General features: G+C 43.8%; 1 protein-coding gene across 5 annotated transcripts in view; it reads left to right on the forward strand.

Moving 5' to 3' along the window:
• akap6 (A kinase (PRKA) anchor protein 6) overlaps positions 1 to 23,450 on the forward strand; it is a 118,366-nt gene extending 94,916 nt beyond the window's left edge. For 4 of the 5 annotated variants that reach the window (XM_025055135.1, XM_025055144.1, XM_025055141.1 and 1 more), the window contains 6 exons: positions 6,123 to 6,206; positions 7,001 to 7,156; positions 12,659 to 15,379; positions 16,819 to 17,799; positions 19,649 to 19,741; positions 20,631 to 23,450. In XM_025055135.1, coding sequence (XP_024910903.1) covers positions 6,123 to 6,206; positions 7,001 to 7,156; positions 12,659 to 15,379; positions 16,819 to 17,799; positions 19,649 to 19,741; positions 20,631 to 20,675 — 4,080 coding nt within the window. In that variant the 3' untranslated portion in view covers positions 20,676 to 23,450. The remainder of the gene's footprint in view (positions 1 to 6,122; positions 6,207 to 7,000; positions 7,157 to 12,658; positions 15,380 to 16,818; positions 17,800 to 19,648; positions 19,742 to 20,630) is intronic. The other variant, XM_025055145.1, reaches the window with a different exon arrangement.
• Positions 23,451 to 24,963: the final 1,513 nt, after the last annotated feature.

The raw sequence follows: 24,963 nt of genomic DNA on the forward strand, positions 1-24,963 counted from the left end.
TGATGATGATGGTGATGGTGATGATGATGATGATGATGATGATGATGATGATGATGATGATGGTGAGACATCGATACCTGTTCAATGCTGAGGATTAGAGATTCACACCATCCCTGCTGAGTGTGTGTGAGTGTGTGTGAGTGTGTGTGAGTGTGTGTGAGTGTGTGTGTGTTTTTGAAGAGGTGTTTTCTCGTTAAGGGTCGGAGGCAAGTAAACAGGTGAGGCGTTTCCACAGCGACGGCGTCAACAGAGAAGATGAGACTTTCATCTTCATCTGATCCTGAGGAGGAGGAGAAGAAAACACTCAGCTCTTTCATCTGCTGAAGGAGGAGGGAGGCAGAAACATGCAGAGTGGAGAAGAGAAATGAGGAGGTTTGGAGAAAAAAAAACACCAGAGGAGAGAGAAGAGGAGGAGGTCAGGAGAGAAAGAGGAGCGGTGGCAGGAGGACAATGATGGGAAAGAAGAAGAAATGTCTTCAATCTTCTAAATTGGAAAACTCACAGAAGAACGAAGCCGAAAAACAAAGAAAAGAGAAAGAACATGAAGAGAAAATGAAATCAAAGAGCTGCTGTCAGAACAGAAGCTGAGAGCTCAGGGTTCCACCATCAAACACCTGTTCACGTTTCAGCCACAGGTGATCCTCACCTGTTACTTCATGACATGACTCATCACTTCCTGTCATTTACATGTCACTATTCACAGAAGAGGAAAAAAAGCCTTTTATTTGACAGCAGGACGGTCATCTGCTGCAGGATACTCAGTTCTGTGGGTGTTTCATTTACAGCAGAGTCCAGAGAGGAAGTGAGTGATTTAACATCACAGACGACACGAGCTGTTCATCCACTGCTGCTCTAATCTCTGAGTTTACAGCTGGTTTATGTTGTGTTTCTTGACCTTAGTCTTTGAAACCATTTGTTCACATTCACCTTGGTCACACAAACTGACCACAGGGGGCAGCAGTGGACCAGCAGCTCATGTGTGGTTCTTGAGATAAAAGTGCAGACTTTTTCTGTGGTGTTTTGTGATGAGGGTGTGTAAAGTGTGAACCAGAGAATGATCCAGACAAAGATGAAGCCGAGGAAAGTCAGACAGAGAGAAAGAGATGGACTTTGAACTCGTGGAGCTGGTCCACCCTGGCTGCATTAGCCTCGACACTAAATGCTTTCTCTGGCAGAAACTTCACATGTTCTCCCTGGTCGTTTAGAGCTGCTGAATATTTTAAGAGCAGAGCTTTCAAAGTTAAAACCTCGCTGTGAGTGGAGCTGGAGCAGAAGGACCTAGGCTAATGTCAGAGATGAAAAAGATTTATTTTTTCTTTTACGTGTGAAGGACACACACAGTGTTTGTCACTAAAGGGTAGAGGTTTGACTGAGGACAGGTTTAATCCAACCAAGACTGGTTTATTTTGTTAACTCTGTCCTGTACGACAGGTTTTCACTAAGGAAGGCCTAACCTTTATGTTACCCTCAGCTCCTGCTGACTTATGTCCACATCATAATTGTGTAACTGTTCTCTCCGCTTCTTTGCGGTGATTGGTTGAAACTGCCTCACCAGCACACTACCTCATTGTGCTGTCGGACATGAGTCCGACTCACAGACCTCAGTGAGTTTTTGCGTAGTTTAAAGCAGCGAATCTTTAACAAAAAATGTGTGCAGCAGTCTCCATGACCACCACCCAAATCACACTGCACCGCACCAACCCCCCTGAACCTTCCTGGTGGTGAGTCCACTGCACTGGTACCAACCACTGTGACCGGGATTGGATCTTGTCCAGGAGGTGAACCCTGGGGTTCCACACCAATGACAGAGACGTTGACTCTGGGCCAAAGCGCCACCTTGTGTAAATGACAAACATTTTTTAATCATATGCCCGACATGAAGCCTGTCCACGTTGGTCAAAATATCTGTGTATTTTATGGAACATTAAAGCCACTTTAGAGTAAGTTGTTTTTTGTATCCACAGTCTAAACTCCTCTTTTAAACTGAACTGATCACTAAATTAGCTTCTCGTCGTATAAACGTGTTCCTGAGGGGAGAAGAAAACAAATTCTACCACCTCTAACCTGTGCACCTATTTTCCGGGGTGAAAAGGGGAACTGGGATTGGGCCTGGGCGTTGTGTGTTAACAGCAGAAATCCTGGATTATACCTCTGGCTTCATTCACTCCCCTGTGCTGCTGTTTGACTTGTTCCCAAAAAGTTTGACTGACATAACAAGACTCTTAGGAGAGAGTTTGTGTGCAGCCTTGTTTTACCTGGGTGTCTGAGCGGAGGAGCCCCGGAGGTCCCAGGATCCCGGTTTGGGAATCCCAGGCCTTGAGGTTAGAGGACAAGGTGATGAAGTGAAGGATTAATGTTTCCAAACTTACAGAAAAGGAAACTGGCTGAAAAACATGCTGCCCTCCAGCAAATCTCTGCGGCCAAAACGTGCCGGAGACCTTTTGTATTTTTATACGTTTGGCTAAGGAAGAACGGACGAGACAGGAAGTAAAAAAAGAGGGAAGAAGAAAGAATGGAAAGAGGGTGGAAGGTGAGACGGGGAATTAAAGGACAGAGGTACGTGTTGCTGTAGGCACCGTTAGCATCAGCAGAGGGAATATGTGTGGATGCAAATTGTCGACAGGAATTCATTAAGGCTTGTGGTGCGATAACGAGTGTTTGTGGTTTTAATTGACTTAATCAACAAATAGAATTAATCAGAGATTTCTAATTAATGGTAATTGATTGAAATATCCAGTGGGTCACAGCCCAAATTCTCAGTCTCCTCCACTCCTGTTTGTCCTTGTCTTCTTCTTCCTTTTCGTCTCCGTCGTCACGCCCTTACGGTTTTTTTTTCTCCCTCCAACTCTGGTCCATTTAATACGTTTTTCTGGAATTTTGCACCAGAGTGAGTAGACAGAGTGTTTAGGCAGAGAAATTCACATTAGTAGAAGCTAAGCTTCAACACGAAGCAGCGACTTAGCACACGCAGACATAACTGCTGATCTACTGCCACCTCCTGTGGTCATTCAAACCACACCCAGGAGTCCACCGTCTCTGAAGAGACATATTCAAAGACATTAAAACAACTCCTCTCTGCTGTGATGTTAGAGTCAGAGTTTTTCTCTGTGGACCTTGGTCTGGTTGAGTGAACAGGTTATAAACCTGACTGTCAGTGCTGTATCTGTACGACTACTGTAGTGGCTTCACAAACAAACAACCTTCTGTCTCCTTCATCCTCTCTCTCTCTCTCTCTCTCTCTCTCCTCTTCATCCTCTGTCACTCCCTGTTCCCTCTCTTCACAACAGGTCTCAGTAATTAGATTGTGGAGATGAGGAGGTGGAGGAGAGTTAAGAGGATTTTGTTTTTAGGAGAGGAAGTCTTAAGGAGGGAGAGAGATACAGGATAAGAGGAGAGGAAGAGGAAGGAGGAGAAGGACAGGAGGGGAGATTGAGAGAGAGTGAAGAGGGAATTAGCAGAAGAGAACAGCAGATCCTCTTGGATTTTTTGTTTATCCTAATTGTGTCACACTTACAGAACGAGGGTTGAGTGATGGGCTGAGAAAAAAAAAAAAAACGGCCTTACTGTGGGTCGACCTTGACCATGGAGACACTGGTGGACATGAATATCCTCACCATGGTGCTATTCTGTTTTTCCTTTTAACGACAACAAATCTAAACGATCACTCTCACTCTGTAACCACTTGTGTTCAGCTCTGCTGTCATTCCTCAGGTCTGTTTTCCGTAAAATAGGACCATAATTTACAACATTTGCTCTGTGTTCTCAAAAGAATCCAAACCAATATAATTTACAACATTTGCTCTGTGTTCTGTTCAAAAGAATCCAAACCAACGGGAACCACTTGAAACTGCTTCATTTATTCAACTGTGTCCTGGGAACATACACAGCGTCACATCATCTGCAAAGCGTGGCAGAAGTTTGAGAAGTTTCAGTAATAACCCTCTGTGTAAGAACTGTTGTTGGTTCCAGTGTCACATCTACAGCTTGTGGTCTTTTCTTTTCATTTCCTGCCTCTTTCTCTGTTTCATGTTGTCTTATTTCTTGTCTTTTTTCTCAGCGAAGTCTCACTGTTACTTTGGCTTTAATCTTCCTGCTCCTCTGCTCCTCTGCTCTGACCTCTCTCACTGTTTTCAGCTCTTTTCTGCTCCTCTTTTCTCTACAGCCGCTCCAACACTCTACGTATTTTGGAAGGAAAGCTTTTCGGCAAATATTTGTCCGACTGTGTCTGTAGAGCCCTCTGAGTCAATACGGGCCCAGCCAGGCTCAACTGGAGGGAGAGAGATAGAGAGACAAAGAGGGAGATAGAGAGAGAGGAGGGGGCGATCAGTGCATGAAAAGCAGCAGTGCAGAAACAATAGAGACTCAGGATTCAGGATTTTTCTTCTGTCTAAAAATAAACTGTGAGAAAAACTCCACTCTTCCACCTGAGGCCTTTCAAACCTCTGCAGGTCATGAAGGAGTGACACTGATCTGTAGTTTGGAACGGCTGATTTCCACTCAGTGTGGACTAGAGCCAATACAGAATTACTGATTTTATGAGACTGTGAAAAGTCCAAGACGTGGTTCACTTGGGAGTCGCCTGGTTCTAGGTGTGGATTTAAACATTAACGTTAATGATGAAGTGGTTTTCTGTTTGATATAAAGTTTTTTTAAAAACAAAACCTGGTGTCAGTTTTGTAAATGTTGACTCTGTGCGGAAGAAAGAAGTAGAAACAGAGTTTTGATGTGTTGACGACGTAGAAGATGTGGGTATTTTTTCAGTCTGTATTGCTTGTAGTACTAGTAGTACCATTACTACTGCGACGTACATTCTGTTGGTTTGAATCATAAATCACTCTGATCTGTGTTTTCACTGACTGTTGACCCAGTTTGACCCCCCAGTGTCGCTGAACTGTTCTGTTGTTGTTTACTTCAGCCAAACACACACATACATGCACACACATCTTCTTTCACGTGTCACTTTATGTGCACACACACACCTACACACACACACAACGGTCTCGTCCTCTTGATCCTGTCTGCTGAATTCTGCATCTCCATCTCCTGTTTAGACAACAAGGCCAGCCCCAAATATGCTAAACTGAAGAGAGAGAGAGAGAGAGAGAGAGGGAGAGAGAGGGAGAGAGAATCCCATTTCATTGTAATAGTGTTTAATATTTATTGGAAAAATGTAAAGAAAATGTAAAGGAAGTGCTTTTCCAGCCAGGGAGTGGGATTACCATAAACAGTCCGGGGCTTGGACGTGTTTGGCTCCGTGACACACAGCGAGGCAGGGCTGTCCCCCGTCCGACGCACACTCACGTGCACACACACACTTACACACATAAACACATTCAAGTGCACACAAAGAGAGGAAAAGTTTTTGCATACATATGGACACACACACACACACACACTCTATTACACACATATTAATGCTTTTCATTGCTTAACATATGGACCACCCACACACACACACACACACACACACTGCTGGCTGACCTTTGTGTGTTGAAACTCATCAGCATATAGTGATTTCTAATGGGCTCCGTCAATCAGGCCGTTTGGTTTTTTTCCTGGTTTTGTTGCATTTATTAGACAGGGGTGAGGGAGAGGGGGAGGAGGAGAGGGAGAGGAAGACGAAGGGATATTTACTGTTGTCCTTTTTAGTTCGTTGCACTGTTACGGCTGATGACGGATCTGTGAGCTGCAGCGCAGTCTGCGCTAATGAACAAAGTGCTCAAACCAATCAAGCAGAGCGTCACGACCTGATCTGAGGACGACGGGACTAGAAAACTAAACCAAGGTTTCATTTGGTTCAACGTGTGATCATGATGTTTGATTTAACTGTTGTGTTGATGGTAAAAATGAAGATAAGAGACAAAGTAACGCCCAAAAATCCTCCCACCTGGTTCACTCTCTTCAAATACTGAAATGAGTCAGTATTTAAAGTAGAGTGCAGATCAGAAGGAACAGAAGACTTTACAGCAGTTAAACTGAAAAGGCATCATTTTCTAGAAGTGACTCTGAACTCTGGTGTGGACGAGTGTACCGTGTCACTCAGTGGACTTTAAAAAGTTTTCTTTTTTAAGTTTTAAAAACTTTTTCCCCATTCCTTCTTCATCTTCTTTTTCTTCTTCCAGTCTCTTTGTGCTGAGGTGCGAGCTCGACGCCGTGGAGTGGCATCCGTACTGAAGCTGTGCCAAAAACTGCTGCAGCAAAGTCAGGTGAGTTTGTGGTAAATCTTTGCTACCTCTAAACTCCTGCACTGTGTAAACCACAGCAACACAATGAAAAACAACCTGTAATGTAAATAAAGTTGAGATTAAGTTACATTCAGCTCAACACAACAATTGATGTTGTTGTTAGTTTTAAATGAAGGTTAAAGTTGGGATAGGTAATCCACATTTTTGTTAACAATTTCTAATAAACAAAACACCCTTGTGATATAAAAGAGATTTTAGGATTTGTTTCCAGTCCAAACCTGGTTGGAGATTTTAACCAATCACAGACCTGAATAAAGAGAGACAATTAATTCATCCAAATATTCATTTGTTTTTAATTATCAACTTTTCTATATTTATAGGACGTACAGAAAAAATGAAATTCAGTTTCTCTACTTTCCACCTACCCGCTGTTCAAGCACTGAAATAAAACAAAAATTAAAAAAGTGAAAAAAAATTCAGCAACGTTCAGTTCCAACGTTGATGATGTGGGCGGGGCTAAAGGCAGATGGTCGTCCAGTGATGTTGTGGAAGTGGGTGGAGGTCTAGGACCGAGAACCTTCAACTTCAAATGAAAAGTCTTAAACCCCTTAGAAATTAAATTCAGCAATCAATTCTCTCCTTCCCCCTCTGCCTCCCCCCTCTCTCCCCCTCTCCCCCCCCTCTGTCTCCCTCTCTCTGTTTTCCTCTCTGTATCGCTCTCACCTACCACAGCTTTAATCATATGATTAAAATGAAAACATTTTTTCATTGTCATCAGTCTAACACCTTCTCCCCAATCCCCATCTCTTGGACAGTCGGGCCTCATGGCGGAGGCGGCAGGCCCTGAGGCGGAGCAGCACCAGGAGGCCCTGCAGCTGCTGTCCATCAACCTGGAGCGTCGGTGGGAGGCCATCGTGATGCAGGCGCTGCAGTGGCAGAACCGACTGAAGAAGGAGCTGGGCGAGCGGCAGGTTAGAGCCGCCTGACATTTAACACGCCACATCCGTCACCGGCCCGCGGGCAGCAAGGTTATGCTTGGCGAGCACGTCAGAGTTTGATTTGATGCTTAGATGCGAGCGTGAAAGACAGATGGCGCCGTAATTGAAGGCGAGGCGTTTCGGCAGCGGAACAATCTTTACAAGATGAGTCGGTGTGAAATAAGCATCAACACAAACTCACTGTTTTCTTTTTTCAGAAATGTCAGGCGGACGCACACACACACACACACAGAAAGACAAAGGCATTAAATCACACTCAGACATTCATCTGGAGACACAAATATATTTTATTTTATTTTATATTTCACTGGTCACATGTTACCTTTAAGATACAATCAGATTAAAGAGAAAATGTTTTAAATAAAAACATGATTAAAATCACAGTCCAAGTTGAAGTTATAGACATAACATAAGGAACTGTAGTAAAAAAGTCATAATATTTAAACACACCCGCAGTAGTGGAGCCTTTTTGCTTCAGTTCAGTGGACTTCACTGGGCCTGATGCTAATTGTATAAATGTTGAAAAATTAAAATTAAAAAGTGATGTTTCACAGAGGTGATAAAACTGTTAAACCACACACAAATTTAAATAAACAAATAAAAACAAAAACAAATGAAGTCAAGAATATTAGTACGTAATATTCGCAGCAAAATTAGAGATAAACAAAAAGACAAAAATAGCTTGGAATTAGAACTTGATGAGGAAATGTAAACAGTTAAATCTGTATTTTATTATTAGAGTTTATTAATTCTACACTGAATTAACACATGTTTATCAAATTGTTGATTTTATGAAGCTACAGTTAACCTCCTGCTGGACTGGAGATCACAGTGTGATTTCAACAGAACAGTAAAGAAGGAAAAAACTGCTGTTTGATGAAGGCCAGGAGATACTTCCTCTCTCTGAAACACACCCTCACACACACACACACACACACACACACACACACACACACACTGTAGTGTCGGAGAAGACAAATAACAGAGGGCAGACAGTGTGACCTCGCTGCCTGACTGCAGAGTAATTTCACTGTTCGTGAAGAGAGAGAAAAAAAACTGGGGGTTTAGGATGTACTAAAAACAATGTATTTTTTCAATTGTTTCGAGTTCAGCCACAGCTAATCAGTTTGTAATATTTGAAGTGATAGTAACTATTGACAGTTTATATTTATAATTTAATATTCTCACTGTTCATATTGTTGCTAAGTGAGCCACAAAAGATACACGGGTTTAACTACATCACAACATTTTTTTTAAAATTATTAATAAAAAGTATTACTTTTAGCTGCAACATCTTTAGTTGAAAGAAGTTTTGCTGATGCTCAGAATATTCTCATGAAGAGCTTTAACAAGTTAGAGCTTTTAGCCTCCACGTCCAGTTGTTCTTATTGTTAGCTTATGCTTAGTGTTGCTAACAGTAGTCCCATTTAAAGGTTAGACTAAGGACAGTCTAATAGTCAAGGTCATGCTAACAGTACTCTGTTGTGTAGGACACAATAATTGTAGTGGGGAGGTTTTTACAGCTAGCATTAGCATCACAGAATCATGCTAATGGTAGCCCCACTTAACTTTTAATTGTTGTTGGCATTTTTAACTGAATTCCAGTTATGGCTAACACATTGTATTGTATTCTATGTATGTTTCTGTAGAGGAATGCTAACGCTAGCTACACATCTCTCTGTAAACAGTTGGTAGTTCCTGTTTGATTCTTTTGTTCTAACCATTTTTTGTTTCCCTCACACTTGTTGAAAACTACATGTTGATGTATGGAAGTCCTTTTTTCTCCAAGTTCCTCAGGAATGTTGGGAATACTTTAGCTGCAGTGCATGGTGGTTTTCTCATTCAGGTTTTATAATTACATTCAAAGCTTTGCTGTCTGCACAGGGACATGATTTATCTGTGAGCTTCTGCTGGTTCTGACGCCGGACTCTCTTGAGTGCAGTGACAACAGGTACAGCAGGGACCGGGGCCTGGGCAGCAGCAGCAGCAGCAGCAGCAGCAGCAGCAGCAGCAGCAGAAGGTCCACCTGGAGCTGAGGCACATGAATAATCACCTAGATGCTGTTAGATAGCCACGCTCTCCTTGGGCCTTCAGCTGCTATGCTAACAAATGGGAGCAGTCAAACCAAAGCTAATGGAAAAAAAAAAGTTTTTCTGTTTTATGGCAAACACACTCCCACACACACGGCCACAGTGTGCAGTAAACAGTTTGTGGAGGATCTTCTGTAAACTCCGGTCTCTGGTCTGTTTGTCCAGAATAATTTAAAGTCTTCTGGTCTTCAACACCAGCCTGTTTGTCCAATAGAATAATAAATACACTCATCCCAATCTTGGTCCGCAGATAACAACTCACTTTTGATTAGTTCGGTGTCAACTAAAAGTCTGACTCCAATTTCTGACCCAACTTTACTCGATCCCATCAATGTTCAAGGAACAAAGTCAGGCTGGAAATATGGACGACAGACCATGAAAAATGGATGTGAACCACAAACAACTTCTTAGTTAAACTAGTGTTTCCAAACCTTTTTTTCGGCCATGAATTGATTAAACATTAGAAAAATCCCAAGATTCAAAAACAAACAAAAATGTCAGAAAAAGTAAATGTAATGAAACAGAATGATCTCATATTATTTACAACTCCTTACTTGATGTGAAGCCTGTTTAGTTGAACACAATACTGATATACTCTCAGGAATTGAAGAAATACACACATCTTCTAGTGGAAGAGGATTCAACTGTTCCGTCTGTCACTGTCGCTTAGATGAACAAAGACTAATCATTTGTGGAAAATATATTATGGTTTTCAGACAAATTAAACAAAATTGGCTAATTTTCCAAATACTTGGGTGGGTTGGATTAGGTTAGACCTAATTCACCAGACCAAAGTCAATCGAAGAGAATATCAACTTAACGTCACAAAGTGTCGACTCACTTCTACCGTTTCACTCAGCTCACATGTGATTTAAAACTGTCCAGTGGAGGGAGCTAGCTTGATGCAGTCTCCTACCAGAAGCTTCTGTGTGCGATAACACCTTCCACCACTGTGATGACCTCTGAGAAAAGGGTCAAGCTGAAAACCCACCTGGTTGTCAAATACAGGGACAATGATGTTGTTGATTTAGACCAAAGTACGGTTTAGATGAAGTTAGTTCATCTAAAAAGAAAACGTCTCTGCCTTCCCTTTTTTTTTCATTGTTGCGTTGTTATTCCATGTGTTCAGCTTTAAAACTCTTTTATTCAGCAGACAAGTACAGATATAGAACGTCTGGCAGGTTTTCTTGGGTCATCAAAGATTAGATTGAATCAGATTAGTCTGATGGATCGTTCTACCTCTTCTCCTCAACGTGTTTGTGAACACGTCTGTCGCTGCAGAAACCCCAGTTCAGCCATTTACTCCCATCTGAAATATCAGCACCAGGGAAATAGACACAAATCTAATAGAATTTCATTACACACACACACACACACACACACCAGCACACAGAGAGGTAGTTTATTAGATTAATAGGCTATGAATGGCTAATAGGAATTACTCCCCTCTCTTGTTAATGAGACGCCGAGCAATTTGTATAATTATGTCTGCGGAAGAGAAGAATTCCTGTGTCTAAGCATATTTTCAGAGAGCTGTGCTTTCTGAAGGATTCTGATTACGTATTTACTTTAGTATTTTTCTCCCTTCATCTCCTCGCTCCTCTTCCTCCTCTCTTCCACCTCTCCCTCCTCCTCCTCCTCCCCCTGCTCCTCTCAGAAGTCCTTTCTGAATAATTCATCGCTTTGTTCCACAGCGGAATAATTTGTGTTGAGATTTATGAGCAATTGCTTTGGGGCGGGATGATTTTTGCTCTTCTTCTCTTTTAAAATGACGGCAGAGCGTGTTCCTATCAGAGGCGGGTGTCAGCGGGCGTGTGGTTCAAACAAAGCTGATTCCTGTGATTTTTGCAAACATGTCCATCTCCTTTTATTTAAATATATATATAAAAAAGAGTTTGCTGCCCGACATAAATAAAAACACACCGTCTGGGCGTGGAATAAAACATTTGTTGCACTTTAAATGTTAATAGAAAACATCCTTTCTTTTCTAACAACACTTTTATGCATAAACGGATCCACAGGATTTGACTTGGTGCAACATTTGACATCCGTCTGAGCGTCAGCGCTGGAGATTAGAGGTTCTGGAGAAAAGGAATTTTAAAGAGATAATTCAGAATTTGGGAGTTTTAAGTTTACCATGTTGTGGGAATATATTCACTACTTTATTTCTCCTGTTAAAGAGACATTTTTTTACCGAAAAAAAAAAGGTTTCAGACAGCTCATGGAGAATGTCATCATTTTGATCATAGAGAAATCAGTGCTGTTGGATTATGTCACTGATGTAAATCTGAGTCTGGAATTTGAAACAACAAAGTCACACGTTAACACATCTCAGCTTCACGTTGGCTGCAGCAGTGGATCAACCTCTCAGCTGAAAAGGACAAACAGTTGAAAATATCTTTCTTCCTTATTAAGCACCACGTCCTCCACATTTAAATGAATGTTGTATAACAACAGCACATTTGTACAAAAGGTAACAATGTACAAAAAAATATGAGTGGAAGGAGAATAATGTCCTTCAGTAATTTGGAACATAAAGAACAGAGAATCAAACTGAAAGATTTATATATCACCAAGAGGAAAACAGATAATGAAGATGAATGCTCCTCGTTTACTGTGATATAAACACAGTATCGATCACTGCAGACTTCCACAACATTAGTACAGGAAGATGATAAGTAATGGCAGGGAATCCTCCTGCCAGTGGCCTCCACACTGATACCTCTATCAAAGACCATTATCAGTATTGACTGCACAGTGAAATGGTCACCGGTCCACTTGACCTGAGTGGCCGCTTATTTTTTCAATTGACAGAGACAGAAAGTGACACAGACCGAAAACAGAATGTTGTGGAAATCCGTAAAACTGACCAACAGACATGAAAAAAAAAAAAAATATATATAATCAAGTCAAGTTCCATATGTTAGTATTATAATTCAAATGTTTACGTTGCTGTCCACTGTGGTGTTCCAAAACAGGAAATGAGGATTTTATTTGAATGAAATGATTCTAGTCCCAGAGTTCCATGTCAAGCTGTGCTGTGAGTGTTATAGATGTTCACGTTCCTTCCTTGTGACTCCCACCTTATTTTTCCTGTTCTACACTTCCCTCGTATCCAGCCTCCTCTGAAGTGCTCCGGTGTATCCAAATAGAGGCAGACCTCATACACTGAAAACTCCTGATTTCTAGAAATGAAACATTTCTAAATGTTAGAAATTATGTTTCAGAAATCACAACATTTGTTTCAGAGTCTAATTAATAGTTGCACAATTCCTTTAAATGTCAACATTTTTTCTGAACCATATTTCGAGACAGAATCATGAGAGTGCTTTACCTCTTTAATTTTTGTTCAAATCAAACACCCTTTTTTTTCCTCTGTCTTTAGGTTCCTGGGAACTTCCTTGAGCCAGGTCTTGTTGATCTTCGCCAGATTAGCCCAGTTCCTGCTGCACCAGTGCAGGACGATTCCTGGGAATGGGATGAAACCGACATGACAATGACAGAAGTGGAGCCACAGGTTCTGGAACCCGACCTGACCCAGAACCTCCCCACAGAACCAGAGTGGAACCAGAGGAGTGCTGCTGCCAGTCAGAGTCTGGGAGAGTCTCCGTCAGAAACTGCAGCCCAGATGACCAACAACAACAACAACATGGTGTACCAGGTTTACAGCCTCCATAATGTGGAGTTCTACAGACAGCCACAGTTTACTGGCTGTTCTTCTAAAGGCAAATTAGGAAAACAAAAACAGCACCGCCTGCTGAAGAGTCTCAGTAAAGACTCTTCTTTCTCCTCCATCGAATCACTCCCAGACCTTCTTGGAGGACTGGCATCCAGAAGTGGTGGAGGAGGAGAAGAAGACAAGTTGATTGGTTGTGTAGATGGAGAAGGTGGCAGAGAAAGTGGTCAGTCAGCCAACAGCCGTCGGTCTGAGTGTGAGAGCGGGATTGTCAGTGACACTGGAGACACGGAGACCACCGGGAATCCTGAAAATCCAGATAAAGACGAGGCAAAAAAGGAAAAAGTCTCCAGAATTACCCAGGCAGTTAGGGTGGATGAAAACAAGAGAGAGAAGGGATGGAGGAAGGATGATAGCAGGAGGAACAGAGAGGAAGAGAAGAGGAGGAGACCCAGAAGAGGGGGAGGAGAGGCTTTGGAGATCATTATTAATGGACGTGGACTCCTAACACCTCCAGACTCTGATTCTGACTTTGAAGTGGAAAGAAGTGGCGGAGAATCATCCAAGCCGTTTGTGTCGTGTAAGGTCTACCCAGGGGTTGGAGTTAACAGTTTGGAGACCCCGACTTTGAGTGGAGAACCATCCAGTCCAGGTCTGTCACAGGGCTCCTCTCTGGAGTCTTTGCTGGCCTCTAGTGTAGACCTGTTTCCTTCTAAAGAAACGTTGCAGCGCAGTGCTTCTCTGGAGAGTTGCCTGGCGCCCGGTCGCAGCAACACCTCCAGCCTCTCGGAACTGGATCCTCGACGCGGCGGAGAAGCCGATTTGGTGAAATCACAGGGAGAAGCTTCGTCTGGAGAACTGAGTCGAAGAACCCTAGATCTCCTCAAACGCTTGGAGAACATCCAGAGTCCTCTTACTCTGGATGCAAAGATGACTCGGAGTGTTTCTGACATGATGCTTCCAAGTATCTCCTTGCAGCACAGACGTCTGTCCGCCTCTCCGTCCTTTGGTCCTCACTCAGCACTCTGTGGGATTTCAGTGTCTTCTATGAGGAAGGGTCCACCATCACTGATCAACGAGAGTTCAGCCACTGCGTCACTCACAGAGCTCAGCAGCACTGAAGAGTCCTCCCTGGGATCTGAAGATTGTGCTTTGGTGAGAAACCGCCGCCGCCATCTCCTCAACCCTGCGATGGCAAATGCCTCCTACAAGAAGCAGCCGGCTCCACCTGTGATGGAGGAGGCAGATGCTGCCAGTTTGAGCATGGTGGTGAACGTTTCAGCATGCACGGACGAGGACGAGGACGACAGCGACCTCCTGTCGTCCTCAACCCTCACACTCACTGAGGAGGAGCTCGGTGTGCGGGACGGAGAGGAGGAAGAGGAGGTGAGGTTAAGTGGGGCCTCCTCAGGTAACGAGGATGATGAAGATGAAGATGAGGAGGAGATGGAAGGTTCTTACGTCCTGGGACTGGAGTACATCAAGAGTGAATTGCAGAGCTGGAATCGTTCTCCTCGCACCGCTTCCACAAAGTCTGAATCAGGTCTCCGTGATGAGCTGCAGTGTGGGTCCCACCAGACCTCCGTCTTTAACTCCTCCACCTCATTCAACAAGGAGCAGAGCTGTTTTCGAAACCACTCCTCAACAAAACCTCCAGAAAGTGGCAACGAAGTTGTGGGAGGTGAGGGAGACGAGGGAAACCTGAGGAAGACGACCAGAAGCTACCTCAGCCAGTTTGTGGACGACGTGGAGAACGGGAATGTGGACCAGAGCTGCTTGAGAAGGAAAGATGATGAAGATGACAGGCTCCTCAGGGAGGAGTCCAGTGTTTTCATTAAAAAGGAGGAGCTGCAGAGAGAGTTGTACTTCTTTGATAAGTCAGAGGAACTGCCTGAGGACGTGGACAGTACGAAAACAAAACCAAACTCCACTCGACCTCCTACTTTGTCAGTCAGACGTGGCTGCTCTTTGATAGGCCAACTTCAGGGAGAAATTCCCTGCCACAGCACCTCCTTCCCCTCACCTCCATCCCTCTCTCCAGTGGACGACTGCAGATCCCACAATGCATTTCACAACGACAGGGCAGGGAGCAGTGAACGGAAGGCCATCACCATTCAGGAAAAGTTTAAATTCTCTACACTCGTGACAGAAGAGACCAGGAAGGAGATACGGGACAAGGACTCTTCTCTCCCTCCAAAAAAACAGCGAGGGTGTCGCCCCTCCTGCCACCTCCACCTCCCTCCTTCCTCCTCCACGCCCTCCTGCTCAGCGAAGAAGGAAAACGTGCATGACTTTGTAATGGAGATCATTGACCTGACGTCACTGGCGCTGAAGAGCAAAGAGAATCAGTCTGAGGAGAACAACCAGTCTGAGAGCAACGGGTCGAACCAGGACCAGAGCCAGGGACCAGTGGCCAACATCAGGGACAAGGTAATCCAGCTAGAAATGAGTGAGAAGTAGTTGGTGGAAGTATGTGGGATTCTGATGGATTATTCTGATCATTTTATTTCTGTTTCCATCAAATTTGAATTTAAAGTTTAATGTTTGATTTGAAAAGTAAAAAGATGTACAAAAAAGTTTTTAAAATAGTAAAAAACACCATTTTAGTATTTGTTATGTAACTCCTCATTTTTATTTGAGACTTTCTGACAAATGCAGCTATTACATATAATTGTATGTACATTTACCTGATGAACAGCCTTGAGATACACAAAGATTTGAGAATAAATCGAGATTGTTTTATACAAAAAAGGTTCTGGTAACAAAAATATATTTGATTTCATTTGACGACTCCTTTTTATACAGTTTCATTCAAACTGTTCCCAGGAACTCATCACTGTGTTGTGGCTAATGTCTGTATGACTTTTTCTTCAGTAAAAAAACAGAGTTTTCTGCTTGATTTCTTTTCAGAAATAAGATGAAGATTGGAAACTGATTATTTCTTAGCTTCCCTCACTCACAGTGGATCCTGGGAAGAAAAAAATAAAATTCATCACATCCTAAAAGTTATGATCTGTGATGCGATTTATTGAATTACTGCGACTGGCTGAACAGATCAGAGGAGATCACTTTTTTAACTTTTAGATTCATTTTCTCTTTGAACATAGACACTAAAAATAAAAGGAGAACTATTTCATAATAATCAGGATTCTTTAGTGAAACGACTCCATGACCGATTATTGATTACTGTCAGTCGACGGCTTTGACTTGACTTGTTATCGTGCGTAGGAGTTTTGTTGGCTGAGTTAAGGACCAGTTGAGAGTCGAGTGCAGTTTTGGGAGATGATTAAGTTTTTAACATGTTAGCTAGGCTAGTTAGCCTAGAGCTGTTATTAATTCTATAATGAGTTAAAATGCTGTTATAGTTATAGTGTTAGTTATACTGTTTGTTGTCCTGCCTTTTTGTTTTCTAGAAATTGTTTGTTCTTATCACGACCTGTCACAGTTGTGTACGTTGTAGCTTAGATTGAGCTGCTTTTGGTCGGATTTTAACACCACCAGTTTTTAAGTCTTGGTTTTATAGAAAGTCTTTCCAACTGTTTTGTTGCTGTTTTTGAGGTTTGGACTTGTATCAGTATTTGTTTTAAATAAATAATCTAGCTTGAAAGTCATGTTTGTTGTCTTGAGGACTTGTTAGCTTTGAGAGCTTTGTTGAGGTCCTTGGGTCCCAGCGTTCGAGGGTGTGTCCGGGTTTTTTAGACAGGTTAACGTCTGTTTTGACTGACTGTTTATCATGGCTTGTTAGCTTGTTGGTTGGTCTAACAGTTTCAATGTCAACAGTTTGTAGCTGGTTCCAGGTTTGTTGTAGGACCTGTTAGCTTGACTGCAGCTCAGTCCTGACCTCCTCTTTCGTCCTTCTCCTCCTCCAGGTTCTGGAACATTCCCACCGTCCTCTGCACCTACGTAAAGGAGACTTTTACTCCTACCTGTCCCTGTCCTCACACGACAGTGACTGTGGTGAGGTCAGCCAGTGCTCCGAGGAGAAGAGCTCCACGCCGGCCCCCTACACCATCCCCACATACGTCTCCCCAACACAGGGCCTCCACAGTCCCAGCCCTGAACTCTTCACCAGCACCAACAGAAAGACAGCCGCCTCCCTCTCCCCTCAGTCCGCTCACTCTCCTCCGTCATCCGTCCCCCCCAGTCCTGACATCAGGGACGAGGAGACGCTGTTTGCAGCCTGCACAGAGGAGGTGTACCTCGGTCCTCCTCTCTGCTACAGCATGACGCTCACCAGGAAGTCTCGGTCGGCGTCCTACCCACCTGGACCTATGTCCAAACCAGTCGATGATCTAGCAGACTTGTCTCCTCCAGAGGAGTTCATCCCAGATCAGGAGCTCCTGTACTTCCAAGGATCCAGTCCCACAGTGAAGACAGAGGGGACACTGAGCTCCTCCTCTCCTCTGCTGCACCCCGCTCCGGGCTCCATTTCCTCCCCCGCTGCAGACTTCACCTGTGACGACCCTCCATCTTCACCCCCGGTGTCCCGGAGGCCAGTCCAGGACCTGCACCTGCTGCGTGATGTCACTGGAAGAGAAGTGGCAGCCGCTGAGAGTCGGCGGGAGGAGAGTCGTAATGAGGGGCCTCCTTATCTTAATCCCTGCCAACGTGTCGCCTCCTCCTCCACCTCTTCCTCCGCAGCCCAACGTTTGGCAGACACTAAAACGCTGGAATCCGATACGGACGCCGTAATGACCAAGATAAGTGTCTGCAGCTCGGCTACAAATCCCTCAAAAGAGCCGGCCGCCGCCACGCGTGCTAATCCCAAAATTAACTGCTCGCCGATGAGAGAGACAGATAGGGAGAAGGGGAGGAGAGGGAGGAGCAGCTCGCAGCAGGAGGTGAAGACGGTAAGTGCTCCCGATTCTGAACCTCACTAATCTCTCCTCCAGGTATTAGTCTGAGCCCAAACCTGAGTGGTGATGAATGTAAAACGAGGAGGAGCAGTGTTTGTGTCACTGACTGTCTGAAGACAGACGTGGGAGGTGTTAATGTTTACTCCCCCGTTTCCTCGTCTCCCCTGCCCCACCTCCCTCCTTTTTTCTCTTCTTCTCCTCAGGGATTATTGACAAACTCTTAACATTGTGTTAAGGTGACAGAACAATGACATAATTATTCTCCTCTCTGCTCCTCTCTTCCTCCTTCTCCACTTCTTATTTCTACTCCTTTCCTCATACTTTGCTCCTTTGTTCCTCTCCTCTTTCTTCCGTCCAGTAAACGGACTAGTTTACTGTTTCATCAGTGTAGTGATCTCCTCACTCCTCCCCCTGGGTCTCCTCTCATCATCACATTTGTTCCTCCTCTCTCTCCTCTGTTTTGTCAATTTGTCCTCCATCTTTCTCTCCCTCTTTTTCCATTCCTTCTTCTCTCCTCACTTCTTCTCCTCCTCTCCTGCTTTCCCCCCTTTCCTCCTTTTTTTCTCCTCCTCTTCTTAGTTTTTGCAGCCTCTGTGACACTTCAGGCTCCACTGATACATGACTGAACATCAGTACCGTCTTTAGTCTTCCTCCTCCTCTAGTCTTCCTCTTCTTATCCTCCTCCTCCTCCTTCCTTCCCTGAGGTTTTGAAGGCTCCACAGAACAGCTCTACTTTTCCACCCCTCCTTCGTTCTCCTCCTTCTATCCTCTGCTCCTCTAATCCCAGCCTCCTCAGCAGTTTGGGTTCGACAGAGCGACTCTGAGTCAGCTTTGATTAGGATTCATCAGCTGAGAGCGTCGCTCCTCGCTGAATTAGCTTCTTTCTGCTCCTCTTTCACTTTTCTATTTCCTCATGCAAATGACTTCTTATTTTCTCCTCCTCTGTTTATCATCTGCAACTGTGGTGAGGACAAGGAGGAGGAGGAGGAGGAAGAGGTGGAAGGAGAGCAGGAGATGCAGCCAGAGCTGAGGAGGTGCCTCCACTCCTGGCGTCCTGTCTGTCACTCAGTGGAACTTCATTCATTCCTGTTTACATTGAACTTCTGAGTCAGAGGCCGACGGCGACACAAACTGCTGCACAATTCACTTGTTCATCACTTTATCAAATTAAATAGAACAAAAAAGTTCAAGTTTTTCCTGTAAAAGAGAAGTGGCTTCAGTTTAAAACTGTCAGTAAATAAATGTCACTCCTGTAAGAGAGAGAAGAAAGGACCAAGGATGGAGGAATGAAGGGAACAGGGAAGGAAGGAAGATGATAGGAAAGGACCTGGACAAGGAGGAGAGAGGAGGAGCAAGGAAGGAAGGAAGGAAACAGGAAGTCAGGAGGAGTAGGAAATACAAACAGGCAGAGAGAGCAGGAAGCAGGAAGAGAAACCATTAAGGAAGTAATAGATTTGAAGGAAGCTAGAAAGGAGAGGAGGGGGTGAGGGAACAGGAGGTGAGGGAACAGGAGGCGAGGGAACAGGAGGTGAGGAGAGGAGGAGGTGAGGAGAGGAGGAGGCGAGGGAACAGGAGGCGAGGGAACAGGAGGTGAGGAGAGGAGGAGGGGAGGAGGAGGTGAGGGAACAGGGGGTGAGGGAACAGGAGGAGAGGAGAGGAGGAGGTGAGGGGAGGAGGAGGTGAGGGAACAGGGGGTGAGGGAACAGGAGGAGAGGAGGAGGTGAGGGAACAGGAGGTGAGGAGAGGAGGAGGTGAGGAGAGGAGGAGGTGAGGGAACAGGAACTTTTATCAATACATTTCATTTGTATTTATGTTTCCTCTCTTTGTTTGGTCTTTTTCCCAGATGCCTGTCAGTCATGAGACCGGAGCAGGGGCGGTGTGTGGGCGGAGTCAGCCCTCGGTGAGACACGCCCCCTCAAAGACGGGCAGCTTCAGTGTGAGTGACTGAGGGAGAAGCTGTGATCATGGTCATGTTTATTAAAATGACATCATTTTATTTTCTCAACCAAAATCAAAGACAAAGATCAAGACTCACCCTGTCTGTGTGTCTGTGTCTGTGTCTGTGTCTGTGTGTGTGTGTGTGTGTGTGTGTGTGTGAGAGTGTGTGTGTGTGTGTGTGTGTGTGTGAGAGTGTGTGTGTGTGTGTGTGTGTGTGTGAGTCTGTGTGTGTTTGTGTGGGTGTGTGTGATGTGGCCCGCCCTATGGGTGCCTCCAGGGCTCAGCAAAACCTTTTGCCCTCACAACATAAACACACACTGACACACACACACACACACACACACTCTATATAAATACACACAGACCCACAGACGGACACACTACAGACACACAGACACACACACCCCTGAGGGCACGGTATAAAAGTCCAGGTAGAAGCCCTGACAGCCCAACAGCTGCAGGTTAGACACACATGATGTTCACACACACACACACACACACACACACACACACACACACACACACATATGTAAGCCTGTGACAAAAAAGGACAAAACACACACATCATATCAGTGATGTGTACAGCTGGTCCTGACCCCCATGGCGTGCCCCAGTCTAGTCCACCTGTTCACACACACACACACACACACACGCGCGCAGGTGCAATTAAAGCAATGGTAAATGTGGCTCATGATGTGCTCTGTGACCCAGACAGCAGAAGGTCTGCAGAAAAACACACAAGAGTGTGTGTGTGTGTGTGTGTGTGTGTGTGGCAGAGGCAGATTAAAACAATCCCACAGACTTCATATTGAAGTGGAGATATAAAACCAAAGCCAAAAATCAATCAATAATCAATAAATGTCTCTCTTTCTTTCTCGTTCTCTCAGAGACTTCCTGTCCTCAGAGCTGGCACTTCCAGAATTCACCTGTAGGGGGAGCTGTCTGCAGCGGATCATCTTGTCTCTGGGTTTCTTTCCGTGGGTTCTTTTTTCTTCTCCTCCTGTTCTCGGGAACTCGCCCTTCCAGCTCCACCAACACCGACACCTGCAAACCCTGGAGAAGATGCGTCGGAGTTTACGATGCGTCGGAGTTTACGATGCGTTTCGTGGCGTTGACTTGTCCGGTCGTTTCTCTTCTACATTCAAATTTAAATGAACAGCTGTAGCATCGAGAGTATGAAAACAAGAAAGTTACAGACGTTTACACAACAAAAAGTGACAGTGGAAGCTGTCACCACCAGGTGGCGTCGATGAATGAGTCTAATCCCGTAGACAGGTGCAGATTGACGCAGTAAACCAGGCTTGAATGAGCTCACAGTCACATCTACATCTGTCTTACATTTTAGTTTCCAATGGAGCCTGTTTTAAAGGTTTGAAATATAACGGAGCAGCAGGTCAGCAGGTCAGCAGGTCAGCAGGTCATTTCCCAGCTGCCCTGATAGGAAAGTGTTTGTGCCTTCCCCTGTAGGACACTTGTATTTCTGCTGCCGTCCATTCCTCTGACCACGTCTCAGTCCAGGGTGGTCTTCAAAAATAAACGTGTACAAATATCGATCAGTCGTCCAGATTAGACGTGGACAATTCAAAATTATTACCTGTTGGCCAGTCTACATGTGGGCCACGTCTGACACTTCATCTGGGCCAGATACTGGTTGGTGTCTGGTCCAGAGACAGTGTCTCTGACTCATAGACCAAAGGCAGAGTTGGAGGTGGAGGAGATGAAGATGAGCTGAGATCTTCACTGGGAGAGACCAGGATGGACAGGATTAAACTGAGCAGATCAGAGGACAGTGAAGGAGGACAGGGTTGGAGATAAAGTCAGAGAGGAGAGGAGGAGGTGTTGAGGAGAGACAGTGAATATATCTGAAGGAGGGTGTTACAGAAGGAGCTGTCAGACAGAAGGAGCAGAGACCAGAGAGGATGCACAAGGTGGACATTAAGATGGTGGAGACAGAATACTGGGAGGTTTAGGATAATGATAAACTTTGGTGACCAGTCGAGAAGACTATGGATTTACCCCCACTAGTGGCCAAACATTGACACTGCTTCACTGTCAAATTCATTTTGATAGGTTGTTCTCCAGGATCTGTGAGATCTCCTGTGGTTTTTCGTGGTGTTTTTTGCACCGAAGCATCACTGAATGTAAACATTTGACCTGGCAGTTCTAAAATGAAGAGTCTCGTCCTGTGCAGGAGTTTTTCCAGATTATTAATGCTGCTTTTTGGAGAGTTATTTTTTTCATAAAATGACCCAAAAACTTTGGAATAATAACTCCAGCCATGAAGCCTCTGTGATCAGTCTGCACACATCGGTCAGTTGTAAAAGGAGACCCCACATGGTGACTGTAGCTCCTGCCAAGTCTCCACTGAACGAACCTTTGACACTACCCCAGGCTGAGAGATTGAAACCCTAACTCCCAAAATGAACAAAATACTTCCAGTTATAGGACAGAGAAAGGAGTCACTCCCCAAAGAACTTCATATTTAAAACTTCTAAGATAAGATTTCTATATGATTAACATTTAACACATGTTAAATGTTGAAGTTGGACATAGGCTGAGCAGGAGTTAGCTAACATTAGCAAAATACCAACATAATGATCTAACTTTAGCTTTAAACGTGGACATGGTGAGCTGCACAGCTGTATAGGACCACTCAAGTAAAGCTAGCTTCTAAAATATTAGCGATTGGCTAATGTTAGTGTTAGCAATAGTGCTAGTTTCAGACCACTCCTGTCAAGACAGGTAGCTTCAATATCCATCATAGCTTTGCTTGAAAATGTCCAGAAACAAATGGAAAATAGGGTTTAGCTAACGTTTGCAGAATAGCTCAGGTTATAAAAACTACAAACCAGACGAAAAACAAAGACCCAAAGAGCAGCAGAGTCACACCTTACCTTGTAGACCTGAAGAATAAAAAAACACTGACACTGAACAAACCTTTCCATGTTGAAGTTGCCTAATGTCTTGAGCAGTGTTTGGCTATCCTTAGCAAGTTAGCTTCAGAATGCCAGTGTTTTTATTTTTCCGACAGCTCTATCTAAAAATGACAAAATTCGATTTTTGTTTTTGAACTTTGGACTAAAAAGCAAACACCCTTAATAAAGTAAAATGAACAAATATTTCATCTATGCAACACGACCAAAGCTAGCAAACGCTGAAGTGTTGTTGTTGACGGTTTGATCACACCAACGTTTGTTGCCCCCATTGTTGATAATACTGCTGAACGTAAACTATGTTTTTTGGTTGTTTGTTTGTTTTTTTCTAGACAATGATTTTCTGTGAAGCAGGGTTTGGATATGTGTGTGTTTCCCTGTGTGTGTTTCTGTATGGGTGTGTGTGTGTGTGTAGGACAAGTTAGGGTTTGAAATCATTTGTGTGCCTTGCCTCTACTCTTAAGTACTGTTGTGGATTTGAAGAGCACTGTTTGCGACGTGAGCTGATGAAAATGTGAGACGACACAAATGAAGATGAACGTGAAGACGATGTGCGGCTCGTGTAAATAGTGTATGAAACGGTTTCATGAACCCGGAGTGAAGGACGCTTGTCGTTTGTCATTTATTTATGTCCTGTATGTGACCTGTGATGTGAAATATCTTTAATATCATTACGATGATGATTAGACATAAAGAGCTCGACTGCATGGATCCTGCTAACTACACTGTAAAACCAACTCTCAACAAATAAACACTTTATTGGAAAACACAAAACTGCTGCTCTTACTGTTACATTTTTTGTTAATTTAACTTTTTCTCCTAGCCTTATCTCATTATTGTTTAAATTAAATCCCATTTTACATGCCAGAGTCTATAGAGAAAATCAGCGATTTTTGTTTCTCACAGGGACACTGGAGTTACAGGTTAACTACTGCCTCATGTGGTCAGTCTCTGGAACTAAAATAATTCTAAAAGCATAATTTCAAACAATAGACGTTCCAAAATAACACATTTTAACTGACTAATGGCAGCAGAAGTGAGTCACCATACGTCTGCCATGGTGCAAAATCACTGATTTTCTCTATGGACTTTGGTATGGGAGAAAGAATGCTTTGCTTATCCTGAGTTTTCTGTTACAAATATTTAAAATATCTTCATGACATTCAAATCTATATTGTTACGTTGCTGAGATTTTTCTGTGCTGCCACAGCCTTTTTTTCTCAGGCTGCAGGCGGCGCTATCTGTGCTAATTATGTGACTTTATGTCATTAAAACTACAAGTGGCTTCATGGGATACAGCACGTCTGGAGTACGGTACTAGTAGTATATAATAGTACGATGATACTCTTCAAATACCTTCTTTTTCTGGTCTTCTTGTTATAATAGCTGCTCTCATGCTGACGATTTGGCCGTTATCAGACCAAAATAAAACAAGACTGAAATCACGTTTAGTTTTGGTGAGTACTCCTACAAAGTTTGTTAAAGTGAGGCTCTCAGGTGTTAAATACCCATCAGGTAAATCCTTCAGTTTTTTTTCTTTACCTGAGTTTCTTTGATCTTTAATATTTCCATCCTTCGACACCAACCTCTTCAGTAAACTCCTCAAAATCAAAGTGTTAAATCATCACACGTGATGCGTGCAGCCCTCAATCATCACAAATACACCGTTAGCTCCGTGTATTTGTTTTATCTTTGAAAGATTTATTTTTTTGCCCTTAATTAGACCTGTGTGTTTTCCTGCTGTGCTGACTCCAGGCAGCAGACGGGAAGATTTAACGCCCGCAGAGATGAAGTACAATTGAGAGCCGAGGGAGCTGATTGGATATGATGATAAACACACACTTTGAGGCAGTAAAAATAATGTTTACTTCATCAGACGAAGGTCAGTTTGTGGAATGCAGAAATGTTGGTAATGACATAGAGGAGCGACAGAGACAGAGGAGGAGGAGGAGGAGGAGGAAGAGGAGGAGAAATGACCATGATGTGGTGTTTACCTCACCCAAACGTAAAGAGAGAAAATCAATTTAGCTCTGATTACACACACACACACACACACACACACACACTCACACTCAGAATGGCCTTTACTTAAAGTGTATAAAATACTTGTTTTCAAATTTAGAAAAAAAGGGGAAAAGAAAACAAAATAACACACTCTATAAACCAATCACAGCAGCCGTCCCCAACTGTCCTTACACCAAAGACTGGTACAATCAACTGGTAGCACCACGTCGGTACTAGATCACCAGCCCACTGTGGCCCACTGTAGCCCACTGTAGCCCACTGT

This window comes from Cynoglossus semilaevis, chromosome 1, assembly GCF_000523025.1.
Source record: "Cynoglossus semilaevis isolate Cse_v1.0 chromosome 1, Cse_v1.0, whole genome shotgun sequence".
NCBI lineage: Eukaryota > Metazoa > Chordata > Actinopteri > Pleuronectiformes > Cynoglossidae > Cynoglossus > Cynoglossus semilaevis.